This window comes from Xyrauchen texanus, chromosome 30, assembly GCF_025860055.1.
Source record: "Xyrauchen texanus isolate HMW12.3.18 chromosome 30, RBS_HiC_50CHRs, whole genome shotgun sequence".
In the NCBI taxonomy this organism is placed as follows: Eukaryota; Metazoa; Chordata; class Actinopteri; order Cypriniformes; family Catostomidae; genus Xyrauchen; species Xyrauchen texanus.
In genome coordinates, this window is record NC_068305.1 from 29,099,217 (window position 1) to 29,126,404 (window position 27,188).

The 27,188-nt window shown below is 40.4% G+C and overlaps 1 protein-coding gene across 1 annotated transcript in view; it reads right to left on the reverse strand.

Annotated features, from left to right (window-relative positions):
• LOC127623850 (NBAS subunit of NRZ tethering complex) overlaps nucleotides 1-27,188 on the reverse strand; it is a 218,060-nt gene that overhangs the window by 142,124 nt on the left and 48,748 nt on the right. Inside the window, exons 22-29 of the mRNA XM_052098413.1 lie at nucleotides 25,098-25,184; nucleotides 24,841-24,994; nucleotides 18,383-18,568; nucleotides 17,338-17,511; nucleotides 12,497-12,630; nucleotides 9,956-10,018; nucleotides 7,275-7,397; nucleotides 7,079-7,181 (exon numbers count right to left, since the gene is read on the reverse strand). Of these exons, the coding sequence (XP_051954373.1) occupies nucleotides 7,079-7,181; nucleotides 7,275-7,397; nucleotides 9,956-10,018; nucleotides 12,497-12,630; nucleotides 17,338-17,511; nucleotides 18,383-18,568; nucleotides 24,841-24,994; nucleotides 25,098-25,184 (1,024 nt within the window). The remainder of the gene's footprint in view (nucleotides 1-7,078; nucleotides 7,182-7,274; nucleotides 7,398-9,955; nucleotides 10,019-12,496; nucleotides 12,631-17,337; nucleotides 17,512-18,382; nucleotides 18,569-24,840; nucleotides 24,995-25,097; nucleotides 25,185-27,188) is intronic.

Below are 27,188 nucleotides of genomic sequence, written 5' to 3' on the forward strand. Positions count from 1 at the left end.
TGAGGTTGGTTATTCTGTAACCCGACACACACACACACAAGTAGAGACAGTCACAATGACGGATGAAAACTGCTTTATTAAATTAAAGCAGTCCGGGCAAAAGTACAAACAAGGGGCAAATCCGGGAGAGTAGTCGAGGGGAACGAGGGTCAATGTCGGGGTAAACAGGATGAAACAAACACGTAGCAAGAGGGGACTAGAGGGATGGGGAGTTGGCAAGCTAAGAGGTAACAAGTAGGGAGGTCAAAACTAGACGAGACTAGCAGGGGCAAAACTAGACGAGACTAGCGGGGGCATAAACACGGGAATCTAAATACATACAATAACCAACACCCGTGAAACGGAAGTGCTGGGTATTTATAGGGGAAGGTGCAGGTGTGAACAATGAAGGTGACGAGACGAGTGCAGGTGAATCTAATGTGTGGGGATAGGAAGCGCGTGAGTGCAAGTGGTCATAATGTTCAGGCTGGTGCGCGTGAGAAGCGAGCATGAGTCAGAGGGGGGAGAGAGTTTACGAGCGAGAGCTCGTAATAGCAAAAGGAGCGTGAGTGCTCGAGGGAGGAAAAAGAGCGTACGCGCTCAAGGGGGCGGAGCGAGGGAGCGGGAAGCGAGCATGCTCGCGGAGTGTATGGGTGCGTGCTCGAGGAAGCGGAGATGGGGCAGAGGAAAGGGGTTCGTGACACATGTGAGTATTACACGAATACTAGCAGCAGCTGTTTACCACAGGATGAAAATACATCATCTTCACTGTTTTATTCATGTTCCAAAAAAACGAAGCACGCTCTGATGTGAAATGGACTACATTTACAGTACATTTAGGCATTGCTATTCTCTACCAGTTGATCTATATGAATCCAATCGACTAAGGATGGCACCAAAAACTCTAGTGTGAAAGTGGCCTAAGGGGTCATTCAGAAGAAAAGTGTAGCAGTGCTAAGCTAGAAGTAGCACAACAAATAGAACAGAAACCAGGTGTCTCCATAAGCATTCTATTAAATGTGACATGGTGTCTAAAAAAGGAGGCACTTGTGCACGAGACTCTAAAATGATAAGATGATCCTACACACTGGTCAAAGACAACCATGTAGTGCATATATACATAGAGAAGCAACTGAAAACAGCACAGACTGATGCAAAAAACACACTAGGTGTGAACAGCCCATAAGAGTTTGCATGGTGATCGCTGCCGTTTCTAGCAATATAGCTAAAAATGCAATCCATTAATCCAAATCTTATCCTAATAGGAGATGAACAGGCAAAAACCAGTGTCAGCAAATCAGTTAACACACCACAACATGTCATTTTCCACACAAAGACTGTGCATGTGTGCTGCAAAACCTGAATTTCATTAACTGATCATGAGGCTTCATAAAGTCTTTAGAAATATAATCAGCAAGTGCTTTAATCTGTCTGCATTACAGAATCCAATATCTGTAGAGCACATTGCACCTATAACTGTAACACAGTTAACTCTTAACACCGCACAAATGAAATATCCACCCCTGCTCAGTCTGCAAGCCAATGAGCCGTTCCTAATGCACAAGCCACAGAGGTAAGGCAGAGTTTAGAGCTGGTTGCTGGGGTTTGTGTAAATTCATTAGCTGTTTAGCTATTGAAGAGATTACAAAGCAACTCCATCAAATGGACCCAAACAGAGAAAGGAGATGGTGAGAATCCCAATTCCATAAAACGAAATTCAAGTTCTTTTATTTTCCTCTCAGAACTTTCAATGAAATGCTTGTGCAGGAAATCTATCAAGAGAGAGGAGAAAAATACAGTGAAGAGGCCCTTTCTGACAGGAACTGGGTTAGAGCCAATCGAAAAAAGTAAAGGCAATGGATAATTCTCTTTTGATGTATTCTTTCTTTAGTCAGAAGGCAAGCGGTGGGGAGTTGAGGATGAACTCTTGAGGGTGAGTTCATCTGCTGTTCTGGTCATGATTGTGATAAAGAAATCGATAGTGATGGGAAAGCAGCCTCGTTAGAGAATAGCGCTAAATTACAGAGCATCACACAGACAAAGTCCACCATCACCATTATATTAATGCTCTGTCTGAAACTCTCTTTCAGACGCACATACACTAACACAGATGAAACAAAAGAGGGTAATGAGAGGACAGATAATGTTGGCATTGTAAGACAAAGTGAGAAAAGAAGAGCCTTGAGATTACAGGAACTTCACAAATGTGGATTTTTATATTTTCAGACTCTTTCTTTTAATATAAGCATTTTTTCTAGCCAAACCAGTCCGTCACAGGACAGATCGTAGCGTAACGCCCATTTCACACATGATCCGTTTGCGGTACGTATGCAGTACGTTTTTTTTTTTCAGTGCCCATGTTAACAGGTTAGAGCATTCAGACCGCATGCGGATACAGCACGACAATGCATTGCAGGAGCGGTGAAGAAGCAGCACTGCAGCGATTGTTTTCCACACAGAGTCTATTTTTGCTGTGCTGCATGCACTGAATTAAAGTGATAGCGCATTGTTCGTGATCAAAATGAACATGTATTCCCCTGATCTCATGAATCAAGGATCTCACACACACACCCGATGGATTAATATTGAAAAGAGCCTCTGCCAAATTCCTCTTAAAGTGGTGCCTTTTATCGATGTGTGGCAGGGCGGAGGGCGGGGCCGGGTCGTGATCATACACACCCGGTCCCTTATCAGACTAATTAAGCCTCCGAGAGGGATAAAGGTCGACTGTGGAGGATTGTGCGGGAGAGAGAGATAGTTTACGGACATGTCCGTCATATGCGTGTTTGTTGTCTTTTGTTTCAGTTTATTATTAAACTATTATTTATGTTGAAAAGACAGATCTCGCCTCCTCCTTTCCATTGACTGCTTTACACAATGTATCCTTAAAAGAAGCACAAATGGCAGAATGGACTAGAGTTATGTTAAAATATTTGGAAAACAATCCAAACGTAATTCGACCTAGCCAAGACAATCTCCTCAGCAGCCAGTATCGTGTACCTTAAGGACATCACACCATCTCATGTTGACTCGAGGTTTAAAAAAATTTGTCAATTTGGACTTATTTGCAGCAATTATTTTATAATGGAGAATTGAAATCGTTCAAATTTATAAAAAAGTAGTTCACACTGCCTAAGACTGAATTTATTAGATACTTAAAATTAAGACATTTCCTTATATCACATAAAACACTAAAAAACCCTCACCACTTCCTTAAAGAAATGCAAGCAGGCCTAGAAATAGAAAAATGCATATCCAAAGTATATTCTATATTTCAGACTATGAACATTCTAACACTTTGCAGATAAAGGAAAAATGGAAGGCTGAATTGTGTACATCTATTTCCCCTCGAAACCTGGGAGGTGATTTCTAGAGAGGCACAATCAAGTGACCAGTTTCAATATCTGGAGGGAGTTCAAATGGAAGATCATAACGAGATATTTTGGGACTAAATGAAATCCAAATATCTCTGATAAGTGTTGGAGGAAATGTGGACAGTATGTTGGAAATCACGCCCGTATTCTCTGGTCTTGCCGAAATCGGAAAGATTATTGGAAGGAAATAACCGATGCCCTTAAGGTAATCTTCCACTATGAGATCCCTAATGATCCAATATTAGTTCTCATTGGTGTGCGACCAGATTGTTTTGAGGGGAGTGCTAAAATATACCTATTACAAATCCTATTGGCAGCAGCCATTAGGTGCATTACAGCTAGATGGTTAAAACCGAACCCCCATCATGTAATATTTTGATCCAAAAGTTTGGGAATTGTATGATATGGGACGAATTACATTTTCAATACAGCTCCAAAAGCCAAAATGTATAACGAGATGGACCCGTGTAATGCCTTTGTTACTACAATAAAGTATCCCCACCATACGCATTTGTCCAAATTACCTTATAGCCACTTGTCTCCCTTCTCAAAACCAGCCCGCCTTTTTTTGTGCGATTGATAATAATTGTTTTTGTTTATCCATTAACAGATGCATTTTGATATTTTTGTTTATTGTAGATTGTAATCGAGATTGCTAAAACTGGATGACTGTCAATACTGCTGGAATATGTAAAACCAAAAGGTCAAAATATAAAATAGTTCTGTAATACGTATAATACAGAGGTGTAATAAAATGTAAGTACCATAAATGCATATAAAGTGTACTGCATTTCAAAGTCACCATATGACTTTCAGCCCAGGGTAAAGCAAAGTAAACCAAAACACACTATTACCAGGAGTTGCAAAAATAACAAATACTGTCAGAGATATATCTAAAGTTTTTTTTTCATGTGAAATACACTACACAGCATGTTATATTGTGTGTATGGGGGAGGGGGGAGACACTCGCATCTCAGCAGAATGCGGCAATCATATGGCAGGCTAGTAGTGAGAACTACACTTTACCTCACATTCAGAAAAACAAGCACACGACATGGATGATACTCGTCTTATCGTGGAGGTGGAAAAACAAAGTTCTCTATGAGCAGCAGGATTTCTTGTATAAAGTTTTAAATGGAAAAGAAAAGGCATGGGAGGCAGTTTCCTTGGCTGTTTGTGTGGATTTTTTAAGTTTAAGTTTTTAAGTTTTAATTTAAAATGTTTGTGATACTACCATTTCACGTAGGATAAGTGCCATGTTTAAATGTTTAAAATGCTTTACATAATTTTTTCACATCAATCAAACTCTAAACCCCATATTGACAAAGCAAAAAAACTGATTTTTGATACATTTGCAAATTTATTAAAAAGAAAATAATTTAATATTACACTGACATAAGTATTCAGACCCTTTGCTATGACACTTGAAATTTAGCTCAGGTGCGTCCCATTTCTCTGGATCACCTTTGAAATGATTCTACACTTTGTGTCCATTTGTGGAAAATTCAATTGATTGGACATTATTTGGAAAGGCCCATGCCTGTCTATATAAGGTCTCACAGCTAAAAATGCATATCAGAGCAAAAACCAAGCCATGAGATCAAAGAGACAGGATTGTGCTGAGGCACAGATCTAGGGAAGGCTACTAAAAAAAAAAAAATCAGCCGCATTGAAGGTGCTCAAGAGCACAGTGGCCTCCATAATTCTTAAAATGGAAGTTTGGAACAACCAGGACTCTTCTAGAGCTGGCCGCCTGGCCAAACTGATCAATTGAGGGAGAAGGGCCTTGGTAAAAAGGTGACAAAGAACCTGATCATCACTCTGGTTAAGTTCCAGAGACCATGTGTGGAGATGGGAGAAACTTGCAAAAGGACAACCATCACTGCAACACGCCACGGATCTGGACTTTATGGCAGAGTGGCCAGACGGAAGCCTCTCCTCGGTGCAAGACACAACAAAAACACCTAAAGGGCTCTCAGACTGTGAGAAACAAGATTATGTAGTCTGATGAAATGAAGATTGAACTGTTTGGCCTCAATTACAAGCATCATGTCTTGAGGAAATCAGGCAATACTCATCAACTGGGCAATACCATCCCAATGGTGGTGGTAGCATCATGCTATGGGGGTGTGTGATGTGGAGAAGGGCCTGGCCAGGCCGTGAGGACACATGCCTGGTGCTGAATTATCCCAAGCCGGAGGCGCCAATATGAGAGAGAGAGAGAGAGAGAGAGAGAGAGAGATAGACACGCGGCAGCAGTGTGTGTGCATGTCTGTGTGTTTTATGTTGTTCTGGTTTCTTAATGTCATTAAAGTTATGTTGACTGTTCTGCCGGTTCCCGCCTCCTCCTTGCCTATCGTAAGATCCCTGTTACACTGGTGCTGAAACCCGGGAAGGAGGAGGGATGCACTGTTGTGGAGTCCTTGCCGCTGCCGTCCACCGAGAAGCGGAGGAGCCGTGGCCATCCGCCAGGGGTCAGAGGAGCCGTGGCCGTCAACCAGGGGTCAGAGGAACCACTGCTGTCCGCCAGGGGTCAGAGGAACCACTGCTGTCCGCCAGGGGATGAGCAGCTGTCATCTGCCAGAGGGCAGAAGGAGGGGCTGAGGACCAGGCGACGGCATGTCTGGTGACAGGCGAGAAACTTTTTCGCTCTCTCTCTGTCCTTGCTCTTTCCCCTCGTCTCTACCAGGGCTCCAGAGACCTGCTGGTAAAAGAATGGCCGGAAGGGCAACACCACCCTTCCAGAAAGGGAGGGGAGAGGAGTACGTAAAGAGGGAGGTTTCCCCGGCCTGAATCGGGCGGTGGAGGAGTGTGACGAGAAGGAGGGCATGGCTGGGCCGTGAGGAATGCATACCCGGCACTGAATAGTCCTTTTCAGCTGGGAGGGGGATAAAGACAAGCCAGAGGTACCAGTTCGAGAGACAGAGACAGAGAGAGAGACAGAGAGAGAGAGAGAGAGAGAGAGAGAGAGACAGACATGTGGCCACTGTGTGTGTGTGTGTGTGTGTGTGTGTGTGTGTGTGTGTGTGTGTGTGTGTGTGTGTGTGTGTGTGTGTGTGTTTTATGTTATGTTTTAGTTTCTTTATGTCATTAAAGATATGTTGACTGTTCTGCTGGTTCCCAGACAATGACCATAAGCCAAGACCACACAAAAGTGCCTAAGGGACAACTCAGTGAATGTCCTTGAGTGGCCCAGCCAGAGCCCGGAATTGAATCCAATCGAACATCTCTGGAGAGACCTGAAAATGGCTGTCTAACAATGGTCCCCATTCAACCTGACAGAGCTTGAGAGGATCTGCAGAGAAGAATGGCAGAAAATCCCCAAATCCAGGTGTGCAAAGCTTGTCACATCATACCCAAAAAGACTTGAGGCTGTAATCGCTGGTGCTTAAGGTGCTTCAACTAAGTACTCATTTAAGGTTCTGAATACTTATGTAAATTTAATATTTAAGTTTTTCTTTTTAATACATTTACAAAGTTATAAAAAATCTGTTTAAAAAACTAAATACAAATTTAAGCATTTTAACAGGCTGCAACATAACACAATTTGAAAAAAATGAAAGGGTTTGAATACTTTCTGAATGGACTGTAATATGAGGTACCATAGTGCAGCACAGCATAGCATAGCTTATGGCATAGTATTGTAAAACACAACAAAATAGCTTTGTGACAAAAACATACACAAATGTTATAGCGGTATTATAACAGTCATAAATGTGCAGTACCTGAAGGCAAGTCTCTGGCTCTAAACAGGTATAAACATTCTGCTGCATGTCCAAGAGATCTTGAAGTAGCCCTCTCCACACGGTCTCACTCACAGGAGGGTTTCTGAACAAGCAACAGACAGTGAGGCAGGTGCACATGAGTGCTTTGGGAACTGCTAAGTGTTTGTCTGGGTGTGTGTGTGTGTGTGTGCCATACTTGCGTCCTGTATAACGAGTGAGTCGGACCATCAGCTGGTGAGCTTCTTCTTTACTGTTCTGACTGTTCCTCACGAATGAGATGGGCTTCTGAAGACCATGTTTCTCCAACACCTCAGCAACACTGGAGACAGAAAAATAACAAATACAAAAAAAATTTACAGCCGCATTTAATTCCAAAGAGTAAACAGTTAAAACTGTCCTGTGTAGGATATGTCATAAAAAAAAATGTATTATTAAACTTTCAATTTACCTGATTAGACTATTTATATTAAAATATGTTTTTCAGAAAATATACAGCCTACATAATACATGGTGGTCCAAAAGTCAGACACCACTAGTAAATATATATATATATATATATATATATATATATATATATATATATATATATATATATATATATGTGTTAACAACACCATAACCGTATCAACGAATAGTCAAATTGAAAAATTAACAATAATTGCAGAACTTCTTAGATCCCCCCCCCTCCCTCTTAGGTTTTCATGACAACATGCACTCAAGTTGGCATGTACTTCACAAGTTTGTGTAAAACCTGATGATCCATAATATCCAGAATGATTTAAGAATGTTCCAAAGAGCATTTTGTGTGCTTCAATGGAAGCTAAGGAATCTGGTCAAACTGTCAAAAATGTGCTAATTTGATATGTGACCTAGATATCACACAAAACCCCCAAAAAGTTTTTATACCATTAACATCTTTTCCTAACAATATTTACATTTTGATTTGAGATTTTTAATGCAAAATTTTTAATGTGGTTTCAGACTTTTGGACTCCACTCTTTATATGGTAAAGCACAACGTAACACATTCCTAGCCAGGCCTTTGTGCCCAACAGCTGCTCTGAGCAGCCATGAACAGACAGAGGTGTCTGAATCAACCTCACTGAGACGAACTGGTGCCATGTCTGGCTCAGATGCCCTCAATAAATGAGCATGTACCATCCCCCGGGAGCACCTGCACAGATGTTTTCTGTTTCCTTCCTTTCTTCCAATCTCACACTCCTCTCGTGTCTCTTTCTTTCTCTCTACAATCTGCTGGGGCCACATTTGCTTTATCTTTGGTTCACTTACATATTTTTGTGCTCCCTTCTCTCCCTCTCTTAACTCCTCTCTCCATCTGTCTGTAGCTCTTTGAGTCTTGATTATGAACTGTTTCTGGAAAGGCTGTACTGTTTAAAAATGCAAATTGTTTTGCTTTTTGCTTTCTTTTATTCCAATACCAGGCATTGGGTAACAGTTTGTGTAATCTTCTGCTTAAGAGGCCAAACTCTACACTTTTTGTAGCAGTTTATTTCACCTCTTATGCACCAAAAACATACAGTAAATTGAATTTAACATGGCTTTTTCTACCCTCCACTCAGGTTTTTGTATATAGATGACCTCTGTTATGACCTCTTCACATATTGATGGGCATGAGTTAACGTCTTCCATTGGTTACCCTAAACAAGTAGTCCCGCCCCAAACTCACAGGTTGAGCCAATGTTGCTATGTCAGGATGCTCAAACAAACAGAGCAATGTTTTGCTAGCACAACAGAGCTAGTGTTTACACTTCTGAGAAATCAACCCACAATTGTCTTTCTTCTAATTGTCTCTCCATATCAAGCTAGAAGATAGAAAGGAGAATTTATGTTAACAAAAAAAAAAAAAATACAAACTTCACCTTTAACACTGACAGAGTACGACTAATTTATAGAGCAGGAGCAAGTTAGAGAAATAATTGGCAAAGATACAATTCAGATGCAAAGATGGAACAAAGCTAAATCTTGAGAGACTGTGAAATAACAATTGATAAGTTACAGATCAAACAAGAGAAAAGGAGAGGAATTAAGGCTGTGGTGACTGCGCCCTCGCAGGCCAGCCATAAATATATGCTAGAGGAACTTTCATCATCCTTTCCTCAGACAGAATTCTAATGGATGTAAAAGAATGGTTCTTTACGGAGCCATTACAGGCTGATCACATCACATCACCTGAGCTGAGATTGATACACACGACCAGACACAGACAAAGACAGAGAGAGAGACACACAGACACACATACAGTAAACAGACAAAACACACAAACAACATGCATACAACACACAACCTCCAACAATAGACATTATGGCAATGCATAATTTCTTTAAGCATTAGGCAGATCAAGAATGGGAAAGTCTCAAGGTGCTGCAAGCTATTTTATTTATTGAATGCACAGTCAAGTCATTTTGCACAGCCACAGGGGAGCCCATAGAAGCTGAAAGCATGTATTTGAAGTGGATCCTTCAAATAAAAAGGAATATTCAACTTTGTAAACAGTTGTTAGTTTGTCATGCGAGAAAGCTATTTTACTACCATTGCTTTTGACAACACTGGGATGACATGCTGCTGCTCTCCTGCTCCATCTGATTACAACAGTTTCAATGGTACCACTGTTACTATGTAACTGTAGTCCTTAGACAGCAGAATGAAAGAGTAATAAATGTCAATTTTATTTTTATACTTTTTTTCTGTAAAATCTTCTGTGGCTCTCTTGCAGCCCCCTGGGGGTCCCAGACACCTGTTTGAAAGCCTCTTTTGACAGCACCTTTAATGAACTTCACATAAGTTCATTAAAGTGGGTGAGTGAGTGGATCTAAGACCTTGTTACAAAGCATCTTGTTTGTTCGCTCGGTCTCCTTACCTCAAGTGTTTCTCGAGAGTATCCACCTGGTCATGCAGGGCTTTTGTGGAGTCTGTCTCTGGTCTAAGAAAGAGATGAATAAACAAGATCAAAGACCAGCCAATTTTAAAACACATAGACTGCATTAATCCACTTACTGTAAAGTCACTCGCAATGTTTTAGGTTTCCATTTTTGAATCATGGTGCCAGGTCAATACTTTAATATGTTGTAGCAGTCATATTGGTTTAGTTTAGAGTATATGTTATGTACTGGTAATTGACTATAGATCTTCTGGCATCTATGGTGTCATTTTGGAGTCAGACTTTAGATTTAGTAGTCACATCAAAGCAATAACAAAGCATGGAATTCGTGGTGGCGTAATGGGCTAAAGCACATAATTGTTAATCAGAAGGTCGCTGGTTCGATCCCCATAGCCACCACTATTGTGTCCTTGAGCAAGACACTTAACTCCAGGTTACTCCAGCGGCATTGTCCCTGTAATAAGTCGCTTTGGATATAAGTGTCTGCCAAATGCATAAATGTAAATAACTAAATCAGCCTACTTTCATCTAAAAAAATATAGCCAGAATTGATGTTTTGTATCCAGTCAAGACTAGCGTAGACTACTGCACCTATGGACTACGGACTCCTAACCAGCTTTCCCAAAAGACCATTAGACACATGCACCTCATTCAGAATGCCATTGCCAGGATTCTCACCCAAACCAAAAAATCTGATCATATTACTCCAGTCCTCAGGTCTTTACACTGGCTACCAGTTACATTTAGAATTGCTTTTAAAGTACTATTACTTGTTTATAAATCTCTCAATAGCCTAGGACCTAAATATATTTCATATATGCTTGTTGAATATAAACCTAACAGACCTCTCAAATCATTAGGATCAAGTCAGTTAGACATACAGAGGGTTCACTCAAAACAAGGTGAGATGTTTTCTACAATTAAATCAGGACTTTTGGACTTAATTTGGCTAAGGTGTGTGTAAACTTCTGACTTCAACTGTAGTTTCTCAACTTTGTAAAAAGTGTCTCAAGATCATTCCATTCTTTTCCAGTCTGTTGTGCTGCATCTATTTGATTCTGAATGTCTTTTTGTTTTATGTTTGTGTGTGTGTGGTTTTTTTTTTAGCTGTGCCCCCTATCTGAACTTGAGAGCACAGTTGCTATGGAAATTGTCCAAATTTTAATGTGAATTGATGTGAAAATTGTTGCCAAACACTTCTATATGACAAAAATCAGACTTCGTTTGCAACTATAGAGACAAAAGATTTACCCTTTTAGCCCAAGCAAACTTGACATGACCGCATCATTTCCATATTTCCTTAGCCACTAATGAAATGCACATATTTTCTAAACCTGTAGCAGCAAAATGTAATAGGAAGAGCTCTGAAACAGCCCAAAAGAATTAATTTCTAGACAAAAATGGAAGTGTAAAAGCACATCAGGGATTTGCAAAGGTACAGCGAGAATTTCTATAAACAAAGTGAGTAATGATGAGATTGAGAAAAAGACAGATGGCGTTTGTAGAATGTATCAATATTGTTCTTAGTATAATAATGCTGAACCCTCAGGATATAGTGATACCAAATTCCCATAGCACATTATTTTTTGGAGGAAATCTGTTATTTTGTTGCCTCAAGAGAGAACCAAGAGAGAGAATATCAGCAAACCCTTTTCACATACACTAACACTTTATCTGCATTCCAAAGCCAGAAATATATATTTACTATCAATATAGGAGGTCTTGGAGAAACAAGAGATGGTAGGAAAGAGACTGACCAGCCTCTCAGTCTCTAAAAGGACTGAAGACAGCAGGAGTATAATAAGTAACACTCAGAGGTTTTAAGGGTTCACTCTTTGAAGGCAGAGAGACACATGCTGTTCAAATAATGAGCTAATCATGGATTACGGATAACTGTGCACACGTGCTAATTGTGCATTCACTTTACAGGGTTTGTGTGACAGCAACGCATTACGTTTTGAAGTGGAGGGCTACAATTAGCTGTTTATGATGCCATGACATGCAGACGTCTTAGCTCATGCTGACGTTGCTAGGTAACCTTATTTCCTAATTAGTTTATAATATAACCAAATTAATATCCATGCACCAAAATGTCACAAAAACATTTTGGCTTTGAAAATTCTTGTTTTTTACAGATACACTTGAGTTGAAAGGACATACCATGACGACTCGATTAAGATCAGATCAGCTTTACGTGATAAAACATTTTTAGAAAACATTTAAACAGTTATATAATATATTATAAATATTGTAAACACATATTCTAAATTACATATTCAAGATTTATTGATTTGGACATTGAGTGTGTAGTAAAGCATTTGTTCATCTCCGAGACCTTAGAACTGCAGGCTAATGTCAACAATTTAACATTGATATTACAATTAGAAATGTAAATATATAAGGAGTATAACAAACACAACCCAATGTTTGGAATAAAAAGAAGTTCAATTTCATTCAAATTCAGTTGATGCAGGCTAAAAAAGTAGAGATGACTTGGTCTTTATGACAATGTGTGCTCACCCATATCCTCTCTGTGGCAGACATTCAAGTATATCGTAGCAGAGTGCAAGCTGGTCATCTCTTTCACAGCTGTAGATACACTCTAATGCCACGGACATCAGCTGATCAGAGTCTCCTATGATTTTCGGATGACACTGCGGGTACACATCAACAAATTATTTTATAATTGATAAGAGAACATAATGAATTATGAAAGATATAATACCAATGTTAAGAGTACATAATGGCGGTCTCAAAACATAGCGACCTGCCTCCCTAAACAGCATTTTTGGGCAATGTATAAATGCGCCTATGATGCCAACTAGGGAGCAAATTCACTGTTGCAACAGTCGTGCCATCTGCATCTTATTCACTAAACACTCACATTCCAGTTTAACTAGGCTCTAAATGTGCTGAAATAATGCAGTGTAATAAGTCAATGTCATTCTTTTCAGTTCATACACTCCTCATTTCTATGTGTATTAGGCTCATTAGATTCCACCTTATTCACTAAACTCAACGTTATTCACGAAACACAACTTATTCATTCAACTCAATGTTAATTGCTTGGCGCAAATAACATTGTGCTATTACGCAAGCAGGCAGTAAACAGAATTTTATTTAAAAGAGACTGGGGAAGAGTGAGCGGATGTTGTTCCATCACATGATGTTTGCATACATTTTCAGCGATCATGGCAGCAGTAATTCATCAATTGGACAAGAGCCATATAACCGGCCATATTCAGGTGTTGGGAACAAAATGGTGGAGGGATACTGTACAGTCCTTGCAAAACAAATCGTGTTAGTCTGCTGCATCCTCCACAATCTAGTACTCAAAAATGGCTTAGAATGCACCATGCAAGTTGCGTTCAGTACAGATTTGTTGGGGCATGTTTCCTTCATTTCCTGATATATAGTGAAACAGGAGCTAAAGCCATGCAAACAGCATTTGCCAATAAACAATGCTATCAGTGGGTGCAATTCATTTATTGAATTCCAGCAATTGTTTTAAAACTAAAATTTGCTAAGCTACATTATTACTTTGCATAAACCAACTTCATCCCACCTCTCATCAGTTACTCACATGCACAAAAGCACACTAAAATCATGTTAGTGTGGATTTGATTTGGTATTGTTTCACACAGCATTACATTGGTTGATTCAAAGACACAGACACAAACAGGCATAAAAAATCTCATTGACCATATTTCTCTCCAAACACTTTTCTTAATTTCCTGTGATGGAAATTGATGCCTTAGACATGCAAGTATGCCATAAAATGTTATCATGTCGGCGCAAGACAGCGTGTATTATGTGTTTGCATGTCTGGAGGTCTTTTGTGACTTCAGACTATGCTGCATGATTACACAAAGAAAGAATTGGAATAGCCATCTCTTACAATTTCACTGCAAATATTTGAATGTATCCATGAGTGTAACATTAAATTACAGTTATATTTTTTCACTTAGCAGCTACTTTTACCAAAGTGACTTACAAATGAGGTAAAGAACAAGCAATTTATCTTAAAGGAGCCAACAATATTAGGAGTGTCACAATACTGAATTTCAATAGAACACCAGATTAGTAAAAAATACGGTGTACTACATTTGACAAAATTACCCTCTGGGGACATCCAGGCACATCATTCACATATAAAAGATGTAATCGTAGAGAATACTGCCTGTCTTAGGTCAGTTAGGATCACTACTTTACTTTAAGAATGTGAAATGTCAGAATAATAGTACAGAGAATCATTTATTTCAGCTTTTATTTCTTTCATCACATTCCCAGTGGGTCAGAAGTTTACATACACTTTGTTGGTAGAATTTAAATTGTTTAACTTGGGTTAAACATTTTGAGAAGCTTTTCAAAATAAGTTGCTGGAATTTTGGCCCATTCCTCCTGACAGAACTACTGGTGTAACTGTGTCAGGTTTGTAGGCCCCCTTGCTCACACACGCTTTTTCAGTTCTGCCCACAAATGTTTTATCGGATTGAGGTCAGGGCTTTGTAATGGCCACGCCAATACCTTGACTTTGTTGTCCTTAAGCCATTTTGCCACAACTTTTGTGGTATGCTTGGGGTCATTGTCCATTTGGAAGATCCATTTGCGACCAAGCTTTAACTTCCTGGCTGATGTCGTGAGATGTTGATTCATTATAAACACATAATTTTCTTTCCTCATGATGCCATCTATTTTGTGAAGTGCACCAGTTCATCTTGCAGCAAAGCACCACAACATGATGCTGCCACTCCCATGTTTCACGGTTGGGATGGTGTTCTTCAGCTTGTAAGCCTCACACTTTTTCTTCCAAACATAACAATGGTTATTCATTATAGCCAAACGGTTAAAATTTTGATTCATCAGACCAGAGGACATTTCTCCAAAAAGTAAGATCTTTGTCCCCATGTGCACTTGCAAACTGTAGTCAGTTTTTTTATGGCAGTTTTGGAACAGTGGCAACTTCCTTGCGCAGCAGCCTTTAAAGTTATGTCTATATAGGACTCATTTTACTGCGTATATAGATACTTGTCTACCTGTTTCCTCCAGCATCTTCACAAGGTCCATTGCTGTTGTTCTGGGATTGATTTGCATTTTTCACACCAAACTACGTTCATTTCTAGGAGACAGAATGAGTATCCTTCCTGAGCTCTATGATGTCTGCGTGGTCCCATAGTGTTTATACTTGCATAAAATATTTTGTACAGATGAACGTGGTAACTTCAGGGGTTTGTAAATTGCTCCCAAGGATGAACTAGACTTGTGGAGGTCCACAAATATTTTCTGAGGTCTATGCTGATTTCTTTTGATTTTTGATGATGTCAAGCAAAGAGTTTAAAGGTAGGCCTTAAAATACATCCACTGGTACACCTCCAATTCAGTACACCTCCAATCAGAAACTATTTGGCTAATTGTCTAAAGGCTTGACATCATTTTCTGGAATCTTCCAAGCTGCATAAAGACACAGTTAACTTCAGTAAACGAAGTAAACTTCTGAACCAGTGAAATTGTGATAGTCAATTTAAAGAAAAACAATCTGTCTGTAAACAATTGTTGGAAAAACATACAAAGTAGATGTCCTAAACGACTTTAACCATAAACGACAAAAACTATAGTTTGCTAATATTAAATTTGTGGAGTGTTAAAAAAAGGACGTTTTTTGAGTGACTTCATCCTGAGTGTATGTAAACTTCTGACTTCAACTATTTATATATCTTTTATTTATGAATCATTCGCCTGAATGCCCCTAAAGGACAGCTTTGTCAGATTTATATAAACTCAGCAAAAAAAGAAACGTCCCTTTTTCAGGACACTGTATTTTAAAGAAAATTTTGTAAAAATCCAAATAATGTTATAGATCATTAAGTGTTTAAACAATGTTTGCCATGCTTGTTCAATGAACCATAAACAATTAAAAAACATAAACCAGTGGAAGAGTGGTTAAGACAATAACAGCTTACAGACAATTAAGGTTACAGTTATAAAAACTTAGGACACCAAATTGACCTTTCTACTGACTCTGCAAAACACCAAAAGAAAGATGCCCAGGGTCCCTGCTCATCTGCGTGAACGTGGCTTATGCATGCTGCACGGAGGCATGAGGACTGCTGATGTGCCCAGGGCAATAAATTGCAATGTCCGTACTGTGAGACGCCAAAGACAGCACTACAAGGAGACAGGAAGGACAGCTGATCATCCTCACAGTGGCAGAACATGTGTAACAACTCCTGCACAGTACATCTGAATATTACACCAGCAGGAAAGGTACAGGATGGCAACATCAGCTGCCCGAGTTACACCAGGAACCCACAATCACTCCATCAGTGCTCAGACTGACCGCAATAGGCTGAGAGAGGCTGGACTGAGGGCTTGTAGGCCTGTTGTAAGGCAGGTCCTTACCAGACATCACTGGCAACAGTGTCACCTATGGGCACAAACCCACCTTCACTAGACCAGACAGGACTGGCAAAAAGTGCTCTTCACTGACGAGTCACGGTTTTGTCTAACCAGGGGTGAAGGTCGTCGACTTGTATTTATCGTCGAAAGATAAGCATTACACCAAGGCCTGTACTTTGGAGCGGCATCGATTTGGAGATGGTGGGTCCATCGTGGTCTGGGGCAGTGTGTCACAGCATAATCGGACTGAGCTTGTTATCATTGCAGGAAATCGCAATGCTGTGCGTTTCAGGGTAGACATCCTCCTCCCTCATGTGGTACCCTTCCTGCAGGCTCACCCTGACATGACCCTCCAGCATGAAAATGCCACCAGCCATACTGCTCGTTCTGTGCATGATTTCATGCAAGACAGGAATGTCAGTGTTCTGCCATGGACAACAAAGAGCCCGGATCTCAATACCATTGAGCATGACTGGGACATGTTGGATCAGAGGGTGAGGGCAAGGGCCATTCCCCCCAGAAATGTCCGTGAACTTGCAAGTGCCTTGGTGGAAGAGTGGGGTAACATCTCACATCAAGAACTAGCAAATCTGGTGCAGTCCATGAGGAGGAGATTAACTGCAGTACTTAATACAGCTGGTTGCCAACCAGATACTGACTGTTACTTTTGTTTGTTGTTACTCATATTTACCACCCCTTTTTTCAGGGACACATTATTCAATTTCTGTTAGTCACATGTCTATGAAATTGTTCAGTTTATGCCTTCGTTGTTGAATCTTTTTATGTTCATACAAATATTTACCCATGTTAAGCTTGAAAGTGAGAGCATTTTATATATATATTCATAATATATTTTAATTCTAATTATACAAAATGTTTTCATTTCGGGTAGGGCTAGTGTTAGTAGTATATATACATTCTCATTTATGTCCCCAAAATAAACTTGTTTGTGTGGTTTTGCTTACATCTGGCTTGGAGTGCTGGAAGACTTTGAGGGGGAGCATGAGATCCTCTTTGGCGAGGGTGACCAGGTACTCTCGGAGCAGGCAAGAGGCAGAGCCCCCTTTCTGTCTCTCACAGCGATGCAGAAATGGGAGCATCCACTGGAGTAGATTCCTCACATATCGACTCTCACTAGACTAAAACACAGAGAAATCCATAATGGCTAAAATGGGTGGTAAATGACACAGTGTACAGTTCACCTGAAATATTTTACATAGGAAAGTGTAATAGCTGTTTCAAATATTGTTTAAACCTGGTGTAAACATAACACACATTGCTTAATACAGGTGCAAACAGGTTTAAAAAAAAAATTTGAGATCCAATCACACAAATCCTTTTTGTAGGTAAGTCAGAAATACATGTGACATTGCATTTCTAATACGAAGTGACCACACTGAAAATATTAAACTTTCATGATACATCTCAGAACACATTATACTTGCACAAGACTTGCATTTGAAACACATTACTACCAGGTGTAAATGACGAAGTGTCTCGCCTGACCACTTGTGATCACCCCTGAGGGACATTCATACTAGGTTTAAACAGGGTCTTAAAATAGTCTTAAGCTTTACTGGTAAACAGATGCTAAGATAGCAATTCACCCACTCACAGTGTATTCTCTTAAATGAGCAAATGAGTATTAAATAATATTTAATGAAAGCATTCAATCGGAACAGCCCCGCTGGATGTGCTCACTGCAGTCTTAAGACCACCCCTGTTAAAAACAACACACACATTCACAGATCTAACATTTACTGTATACTAGTGCACTTGCATTTAAATATCTGACTGAATATACTCTATCTTTGGCTGTTTAGAGCAACAGAGTTAATTAAAACTATATGAGATGTTTACAGAGCACTAAGTGACTCTACAGACAAGAACGATAAAACGCTGTACTATGTCTGCACTATGCATTGACTGTAATGATAAATGTGAACATGATAATACAAGTGTTTGAAGGAGACTGCAGACAGTCAAGGAGACAGCAGCCTCAGAACATACATTTTTCATGAGAAGGCGGAGCTTGTCAATGTCCCTGAGCTGCTGTAGATCTTTAAGTGTGAGACTCAGGTCACATGATGTCTCATACACCAGTGTCTCCATGGTAACTAGGTCATCACACAGCACCTCTAGCCCAGGAATGTTTTGCTCTTTTCCCAGACGCACCAGAGACAGGGAACAATCAACCTGTTGAAAGCAGACAAAGCAAAATAAATAAATAAGCTTCAGAGGTGCATAAGAAAGGAGCCTCTGAGAAACAGAAGATGGAACGCTGGACAAGAAAGCCCTGCTCAAAATACACATTCAATAAAACAGCAGTTTTTTTTTTTGTGGTATCAGATTTCCTCCTGGAAATGTACTGTATTCATATATGTATAACATTTTTACAAAAGTTTATTGAGTGTTTAAATTAGCAATGGTGTATGGGAGTCTATGCACCTAAAAACAAAGTTTTTGTTAACATTCACGTTTTTTCCGGTCTGTCTGTCGGCCTCTACCCAGACACTGCTAGTGTTCTGCTCCAGACTCCCTGCCCAGGCTGCCTCAGAGCTCTTCACTGGTGGATCCCTGTCTTTCCACCCCACTGCCTGGTCCTCCATGGATTCCATTCTGTTCAGTTCCGGGCAGAATTCCTTCCCGCCCTCCACTCGGCCGGGTGTAGGCCTTCACTCTCTCTAAGATCCTCTCGCTCCACACCTCTTCTCTCACCTTAGACCATTGCCCTGTCCTGGATTTATTTTCTCCCTCACTGCATTACTCTAGTGTGTTAATAAAGCTTACCTGTGCAACTGATCATCTGCCAATCAGATCTTCTTTCCTGCCTGACAGAGCAATCTGGCCAAGATGGATCCTATATTCTAACAGCCCTCAATCAGGTAAGCTGTCCTTCTAGGTCGACATGCCAATCAGCTCGCTGCTTCCAATCAGGCAATGGAGGCTATGGTGGCGCAGATTTCCAAGATCTCAGCCCAACTCCAATGGCTTCAAATCAGAGTCTGAAGATTCCCTATTGACTGAGGCTCCTCCTGCCCCTCAACCCAGTATGGCACCCTCAGAGCCCCTGCTACCTATTCCAGGGATCCCATGTCATGCCGAGCCTTTCGGCCCCAGTACTCTCTGGTGATTTCCCTACAGCCATCTGCCTTCCCTACAGAATGTCCCAAGGTTGCATATGTAACTACCTTGCTCACTGGGCCTGACAGTGGGCGACCGTCATGTGGGACACCCAACACCTACACTGTTCTTCATTTAGTGATTTCTCCTCAGAGTTCAAGGTGTTTGATCGGTCTGTGTCTGGATGGGAGGCAGCAGGGTTTCTCGTGGATTTCCGGCAGGGGGGAGCGCTCACTGTCTGATTATACCATTGAGTTCTGGAATCTTTCTGCTTCCTGTGATTGGAAAGAGGGGGCACTGTGGGACCAGTTCCTGTATGGACTTGCTAACAAGATCAAAGTTCAGATCTACACCTTGGATCTCCCAGCAAGAATTGATGACTTCATTGCCTTAGCCATTAGGGTGGACAACCGGCTAGCCATTCGCCAGCACTTCCACCAGCATTGTCCACCTAGGAAGGTTTCTCCTGGGCCTATTTCTCCTTCACCAAGGCCTGATTCTCCTGAATCCATGTAGGACAACTCTCCTGAATCCATCCTGTGGAAGACAGGAACATTTCTACGTGTCGTGCCTGGTAAAAACCAATGCTCATCAGTAGAGTGGGGCATACTGATGAGCGTTACCCCCTTGAAGAATGCCGCATGCACACTGCACTCAAAAACCTCCTGGCTGCCCTGCAGTGGGGTGAAGCAACCCACAGTGTCTCAGCCCTGGTGGATTATGGGTCGGAGGGCAAATTTCTGGATCAAGACATGGCTGCCAAGTGTGGCATTCCAGTTCTTCCCTTGGAGCTACCGTTATCCTCCATCGCTCTGAGCTGGTCCCCTTTGGCCAAGATTTTCCATATTATGGTTGCAGTGTGCCTCAGAGTGTCAGGGAACCATGAGGAGGAGAATATATTTTACCAACTACTTTTGCTCCTGTAGTGTTGGGTCACCCTTTAATGGAAAAACACAATCCACACATTGGCTGGGCGGGCGATACTGTTCTGTCTTGGAGCTCTTTTTGCCATGTACATTGTCTGGGGTCTACCTTGTCTACTGATGTTTCTCCTTCTGTCTTGCAGGTGGAGCCGGTCGATCTAACTGGGGTCCCTTCAGTATACCATGACACCAGAGCGGTATTCAGTAGATCCCGAGGGTATTCAGTAGATCTTTGAGTTGCTGCAAGGTGTGAACGTCTTTTCAAATTTGGACCTCCGCAAGGCCTACCACTTTGTTGGAGTGGGAGACTGTGTTCAACACCCTGACAGGGCATTTTGAGTACTTCGTAATGCCTTTTGGATTGTCCAATGCCCCAGCTGTCTTCCAGGCACTTGTCAATGACATGCTTTGGGACATGGTCAAATTTTTCATGTTCGTGTACCTGGATGATATTCTGCTTTTCTCTAAGTCCCTTCAGGAACACGTCCAGCATATCATGTGAGTGTTGCAGAAGTTGCTGGAGAACTGGCACTTTATCAAGATGGAGTATTTTGCCTTTCATGCCAAGTCAGATCCATCATCTCAGCTGAGGGAATGCAGGTAGATCCAAGGTGAGAACCGTCTCCAATCGTCCAACCCCATATTCTTGCAAGGCTTTGCAGAAGTTTCTGGGGTTTTCCAATTTCTACAGATTTAATAAAAACTAGTCATCTTGCTGCACATCTAACTGATTTCACATCCACCAAACATGATTTTATGTGGTTTGTCCAAGCTCAGTCTGCATTTGATGCTCTTATGGGCCGTTTCACTACTGCTCCCATTCTTGAGTTCCCGTATCCCAGGTGTAATTTCGTGGTGGAGGTGGAAGCGTCAGAGGTGGGCGCCAAAGCGGTTCACCTCTCAGCACTCCGACAAGGATGGGAGGATACACCCCTCTTCTTTTTACTACCGTTGTCTTAGTCCAGTGGAACAGAACTATGACAAACGGCTGCTGGTGGTGAGGTTAGCCTTGGAGGAGTGGTGCCACTGGTTTGAGGGCTCGGGAGTGCCCTTTGTGGTCTGGACAGATCAATAAAATGTAGAGTATATTAGTTCTGCCAAACGGCTGAATTCCCAGCAAGCCCGGTGAGCCTTCTTCAGGTGGTTTCATTTCACTATCTCCTACCACCCAGGGTTGAAGAACGTCAAGCCTGACATGCTTTCCCACCTGTTTGATGGGCCCAGTTGTCCTGACCACTCTAAAAATATGATTCTGACCAGTAAGATGGCTGTTGTGCCTTCCAGGGAGGTCGAGTCACAGGTTCGGGGGGCTCTCCACCTGAATCTCTTTGATTATGATGTCATGTCAGCCCTATCCTCTAGGTTTCTTAGAGGCTGTTTTTCTCAACCTTCCGGTACAGAAGTACCTCCTTTTTTCCACAGATTGGCCATTCATCTTCAAGGGAGGAGATGATGACAAATCCCTAATCCTTGCTTCGTCCATTCTTCATCATCACTATTGAGAACTATCCAGACAGCTGAACACCAGTCTTTGCAATGGTCCGTTCGACTACTGAAAGTGTAATCTGTTTTACCAGGCCATCCCACATCAAAGTCAAGTGCGCATCACAGTCATATTTTTTTCCAATCTTGTATTTGACTCTAATAGAACACTATTCCAAGCATATAGCTTTTGGGAATTGAAAATATCACAAGCCAAGAAATCCTTGTCAACCAAAAGTAACAAATCCATTACCTATATTTCCTTTTTACAAATTGTATTTTTATGTATTATCAATTAGTTATGAAAATAATATATAGTCTAATACCGGCTGGATAATTCACTTCTAATTTGAGTGCTTGACCCAATACTTTTGTATTCTAAATGTGTTTTAATAAATAGAAAGCAGAGTTTATAATCATTCTGTTGAGTTCAATACTTGGCCAGTTGGAGTCAGGATTTCATACACACCAGTAAATGTGTGCTTAGGCACAGTCAAGAGTGAGCGGGTATTGCGCACTTATTTACGTCAAGGTAATGTTTTTTAAATGTTACATTTAAACAAGTGTGTAAAATCGTTCGTGAAAATCTGAATCAATGACAACTGTCAGACCAAATCTATAGAGATGCAAAAACACATAAGACAGAAAATAAAAACCTAAGAAAGTTATCAGTAAAAATCTCCTATAGCAGACATGTAAAAAGTAGAACCAGTCAATAAAATCCCATCCGCCTCAGCAACCCATCAATACAGTTCACATCAGGAGCTGACTATTGGTATCCCTCTACCAGTTGACAGTCAGTGCATGGAGCCAATCAATTGTGGATGCCTGCGTGAAAGAAATGATTGCTGCTGTTTTCCCAACTGGCAAAAACCGAAACCTTTGACATTAGAGTTAACAAGAGCCAAACACCTCCGGAGCATGCTGCCTTCACACAACAAAATACAACACTCCTATTACAAGCAGTACTGTTTAACACTGTGTTCTAAAGAGGAGTTCCGCAGAGAAGAAATGAAGAACAAAACCAGTACATGTATTTGCCTTGCAAAAACAGATGATTCAAACAGTATACATTTGTATACACAAACATTGCTTTAATAGTTAGAGGGGAATTGAATGGAAGTATTGATCTATACACACACAAACATTTCTGCATTGTTCTTTCCCATTCTACCCATTCTCTGAGGACCAAACTTGCAGGCAGCCTTTGGATGAAAAGATCTCACACCCTTTTATTACATCGGACTTCTTTTTTTTTTTTTACTTTCACTCTGCTCTTAGATGCTGGCCACCCGCCCGCCCTCCATCCCTCACTTCACATGTCATGCAATATCAGACCAGCCCTCTCTCTTTCCTGTAACCTCTATATGACAGAGTGTTAAGAGCTTCTGAAACAGGCTGTGCCTATAACTGTGTGGGGAAAAAAAGTGCCATTTTTTACATTTCTGAAAAGGACAAAAAATACCCTCTTGATTTCCACATACTGTGGTATGTCAGTCAAGGTTTCTTTAAGCAAAAACATCTCACAATTTATTTTTACATGAGCTTTTTCCACTCTCTCACTGACCCTTTAAAATGAAAAACAAATGTTTTTGCTTCTGTACCTTTAAGATTTACAGTATAAATGTATGAGGACATGAAAATCACCTCTGTTATGATTGCCTAAACTCTTTGCATACGAAATTAGTAAGAACACCCCAGCCAAGTTATGCATTGGTCTGTAAATCTTGAGGGTAATATTTTAATGTGCTCTTTGTTATGACATAATCACTGTCCATTTCTAAGGCCCCGTTTACACCTGGTATTAATATATTTTTTGATGATCCATTTGAAACTGGACAACGCTAAAGAAATGTGTAAGGGTCCAAAAGTTTTTGAGATCAGACCACATAAATCACATCTGGAGTAGGCTGCATGCGAACAAAAAAAGCATGTGACCACATTGGCTCATAGTGTTATGCGTTTGAGCAGAAGTGAACTGCTGCCTACTCTCCTATCAATCAACCATTGCACTAAAACAAGATTTTTTTACTTTGCTGGCTTCATGCAGCTTTAAAAGGAAATAATCACCTCGATCAGAAAAAACTAAACAAAATAAAATTGTGCATACATATGAATGTGCACAAGACTTTACAGAACTTCTTGTGTGCTTGATATTAACATGCAGGAACAGAGATCTGAAGCACACATTTGAAGCGAAGTTAATACAAATTTACTTCATTTCAATGTATTATTATGCACTTTGACAATGCCATAACGTTTGTTGTATTTTGTCATGGAATCAGACACCTGAAAAAATCAGAAGTGTTCAAAAGAAAGATGCATATTACAACCAGGTGTAAATGGTGTCTAGCCTGTCTAATGGTGATCAGATCTAAAAGTCTAATCTAAAAGTAAATGATTTCGGACAGGGCAGGAAGATTTGCATTGTGTAAATTAGAGTATATACACATTCATCTATACATTTTATATGATATGTACCTTTAGAAATTATTGAAAAAGATAAGTGTTACCAATTTGAAATGCATAGAGGGAAAATGTGCATGTGTGTGAGTGTGTGTTTGTGTGAGAGAGAGAGAGAGAGAGAGAGAGAGAGAGAGAGAGAGAGAGAGAGAGAGAAGCAGCAGCTCTGAAGTGCAGTCTGGTCTCATAATGGTTCATATATCTCTCCATTAAGAGTGCCCACAGTAGACAGATACAGTGTTATCTGACTGAGCATTTGATCTCAAAACACTAACAGCCCTCTGGGACAACAGGAACTGTCACTCTGGAAGAAGGCAGTGTGAGTCAGAGGTGGGTCTGTGTGTATCTGAGGGAGTTGTTTGTTTTTTTTCTTGGGTAAGGTGTCATCCATGTGAAAGAGTAAAAAAAAAAAAAGAAAACTATATGCTTTGATACATGTTTGAGTGTCAGGTTCTGTCAGCATATGTTCTTGTGTACCTGGTGGGAATTGCTTTCTATGTCCTGTGCCCTGGTCAGGTACCACTCAGTCAGCAATGTGATGGAGGGTTTAGCCATACAAAATCTCTCCAAATCTGGCTGTTCTTCATACAGGAAATTACAGTCATCCACAGGGTTAGGCTCCACTACCCCTCTAAATTAAGGCAAAAAAATCTTTAAAATTAAAAAAAAAAACATTGTTTTTAAAAAAACATTATTAGCTATTCAAACACCACAAGTACCAAATGCGCTCTTACCTGCACTCAGGAACCTCACACCAGTCCAGATCTCTGTGTCGGCTCTCCTCCCAAGGAATCAACAACAAATTACCCTTCTTATCCAAACTAGAAAGAAAGAAAGAAAGAAAGAAAGAAAGAAAGAAAGAAAGAAAGAAAGAAAGAAAGAAAGAAAGAAAGAAAGAAAGAAAGAAAGAAAGAAAGAAAGAAAGAAAGAAAGAAAGAAAGAAAGGATTTAAATGTTAAAAAAATATTTATACAAAAATGCATCACAATTCTTGGGGTGCTTCTCATTTCCTAAATTGTGCATCCTCGTTTCCACACTCCTCCGTACTAGAGTCTGTGACCCGGAAACTGATCAAAGTCTGCAATCATATAAATCATTTGCAATAAGGATGTATCAAGTCTCTAAATGCTCCATGAGGAGATGAGGACAGAGGAAGCTTACCTAGGACACTTGAGCGAGGAAACCTGCTGAAGACTTTGAAACCTGACACCCGCATAAATTCTCCTCCCCCTCCACATCTGACACAACCGTTTTAATGCTATTTTTACCTACACAGTTTAAATAAACCATAATTATGACATACTTCAACAGTGCATATTGAATAATTTGGATTTATTATGAATATATTAATAAATACATTTTCAATAACAAGCAAGCACGGCGAGGTACTGCAGCAGCGCAAAAACACGCTCTGAAGACACGCTTGATTGAGCAGGACATTTCATTTTACAAATCTGTCTTGCTTTGATTCCTCTGTCCTCGTTTCCTTTCCTTGCTTCCTTTCCTTGCTTCCTAAGAGGGTGGAGCAAGGAAATGAGGAAAGGAAGTAAGGAAAGGAAACGAGGATGCAAATTTCAGAAATGAGAAGCACCATTTGAGTCTTTCCACAAACCACTAAAACATATAAGTGATTAAAAAAAGCTAGTTTAGGAAAAAGCTGGAGACAGCAATTCTAACATTAAAACGCAATAGTTCAAAATGGCACAAGAGAATTATCAAACAAAAATGGTGAATTAAATAACCTATAGAGTAATTCCAAAGTTGTCCCAGTCAAACAAACTAATGTATCTGCCTCTACTATACTCCTTCTCCAGCTGACAAGCCTCTGTTAGAGCGGCTGAACGCACTCTGGAAATGGATGAGGAAAAAAATGCACATATTTGGAGGTGAAAATGGGGCAAACAACAGCCTGAAAAAAATTTAAAATTTAACAACTGGATGAAATATGTCCGGTCAACCATGTTGAAGGCTGAGAGCAGAACCAAACAGACAATAAAAAACAGTAACAAGAATAAAAAAGACGTTTCTGAAAAAAGAAATAAACAAGCAAGTGGTGCTTGTCCTGGCAAAACTTGCCAACACAATGATAAGGTGTTGTGGGTGGTTGTCAGGGTATTCTTCGTGGTTTCTATGGCATTGCTAGGTAGTTGCTAGCAATGTGGTACTGGGTGGTTGAGTACTGGCTCGAGTCAAAAGACCTCCCTCCCCATATATTATCATTCCTAAATATGGCTCAGGTCCCACCTACAATGTATTTCTATTGGATTTTGTCCTGTTTTATTGTCCACTAGGCGAACATTATAAGTCTGATTGCTTAGACACTTAAAATCACACCTCACTGAATAAGCTGATGAATTTAAGGCATCATTCATGTTTGTAGCGCTATTTGTGCAGGACAAGACATGCATTAAGGTTGATATTTTTGGTTAAGGGTTTGTTCACATCCCATACCCCAAGTACGTATGAGCAAGTGACATTTACCTTAGCAAGCCCCACTAATGATTAAAAAAACAACAACATGCACATACTGTAGTACAAATATACTGTAAACTTAATTTCTTACTGAACAGACAAACAATTATTTTCAAACACTTACAAAAACTCCTTCCCAATTGAGACCACTCACAGAAAGATTTGACAGAAAAAGCAAGATCATTATCATGCACATATGACTTTCAGATTTATCTAAAACTAATAAGGACATACACTCTGAGAACTTCACACACAGTCCATCTCAAGGGATCCTTACATGAGGCCTAAAATCAATCTAAGGATGTATTTCATTCAGTGCACTGAGGATTGGGAGAGTTAAACCTTCAGAATAT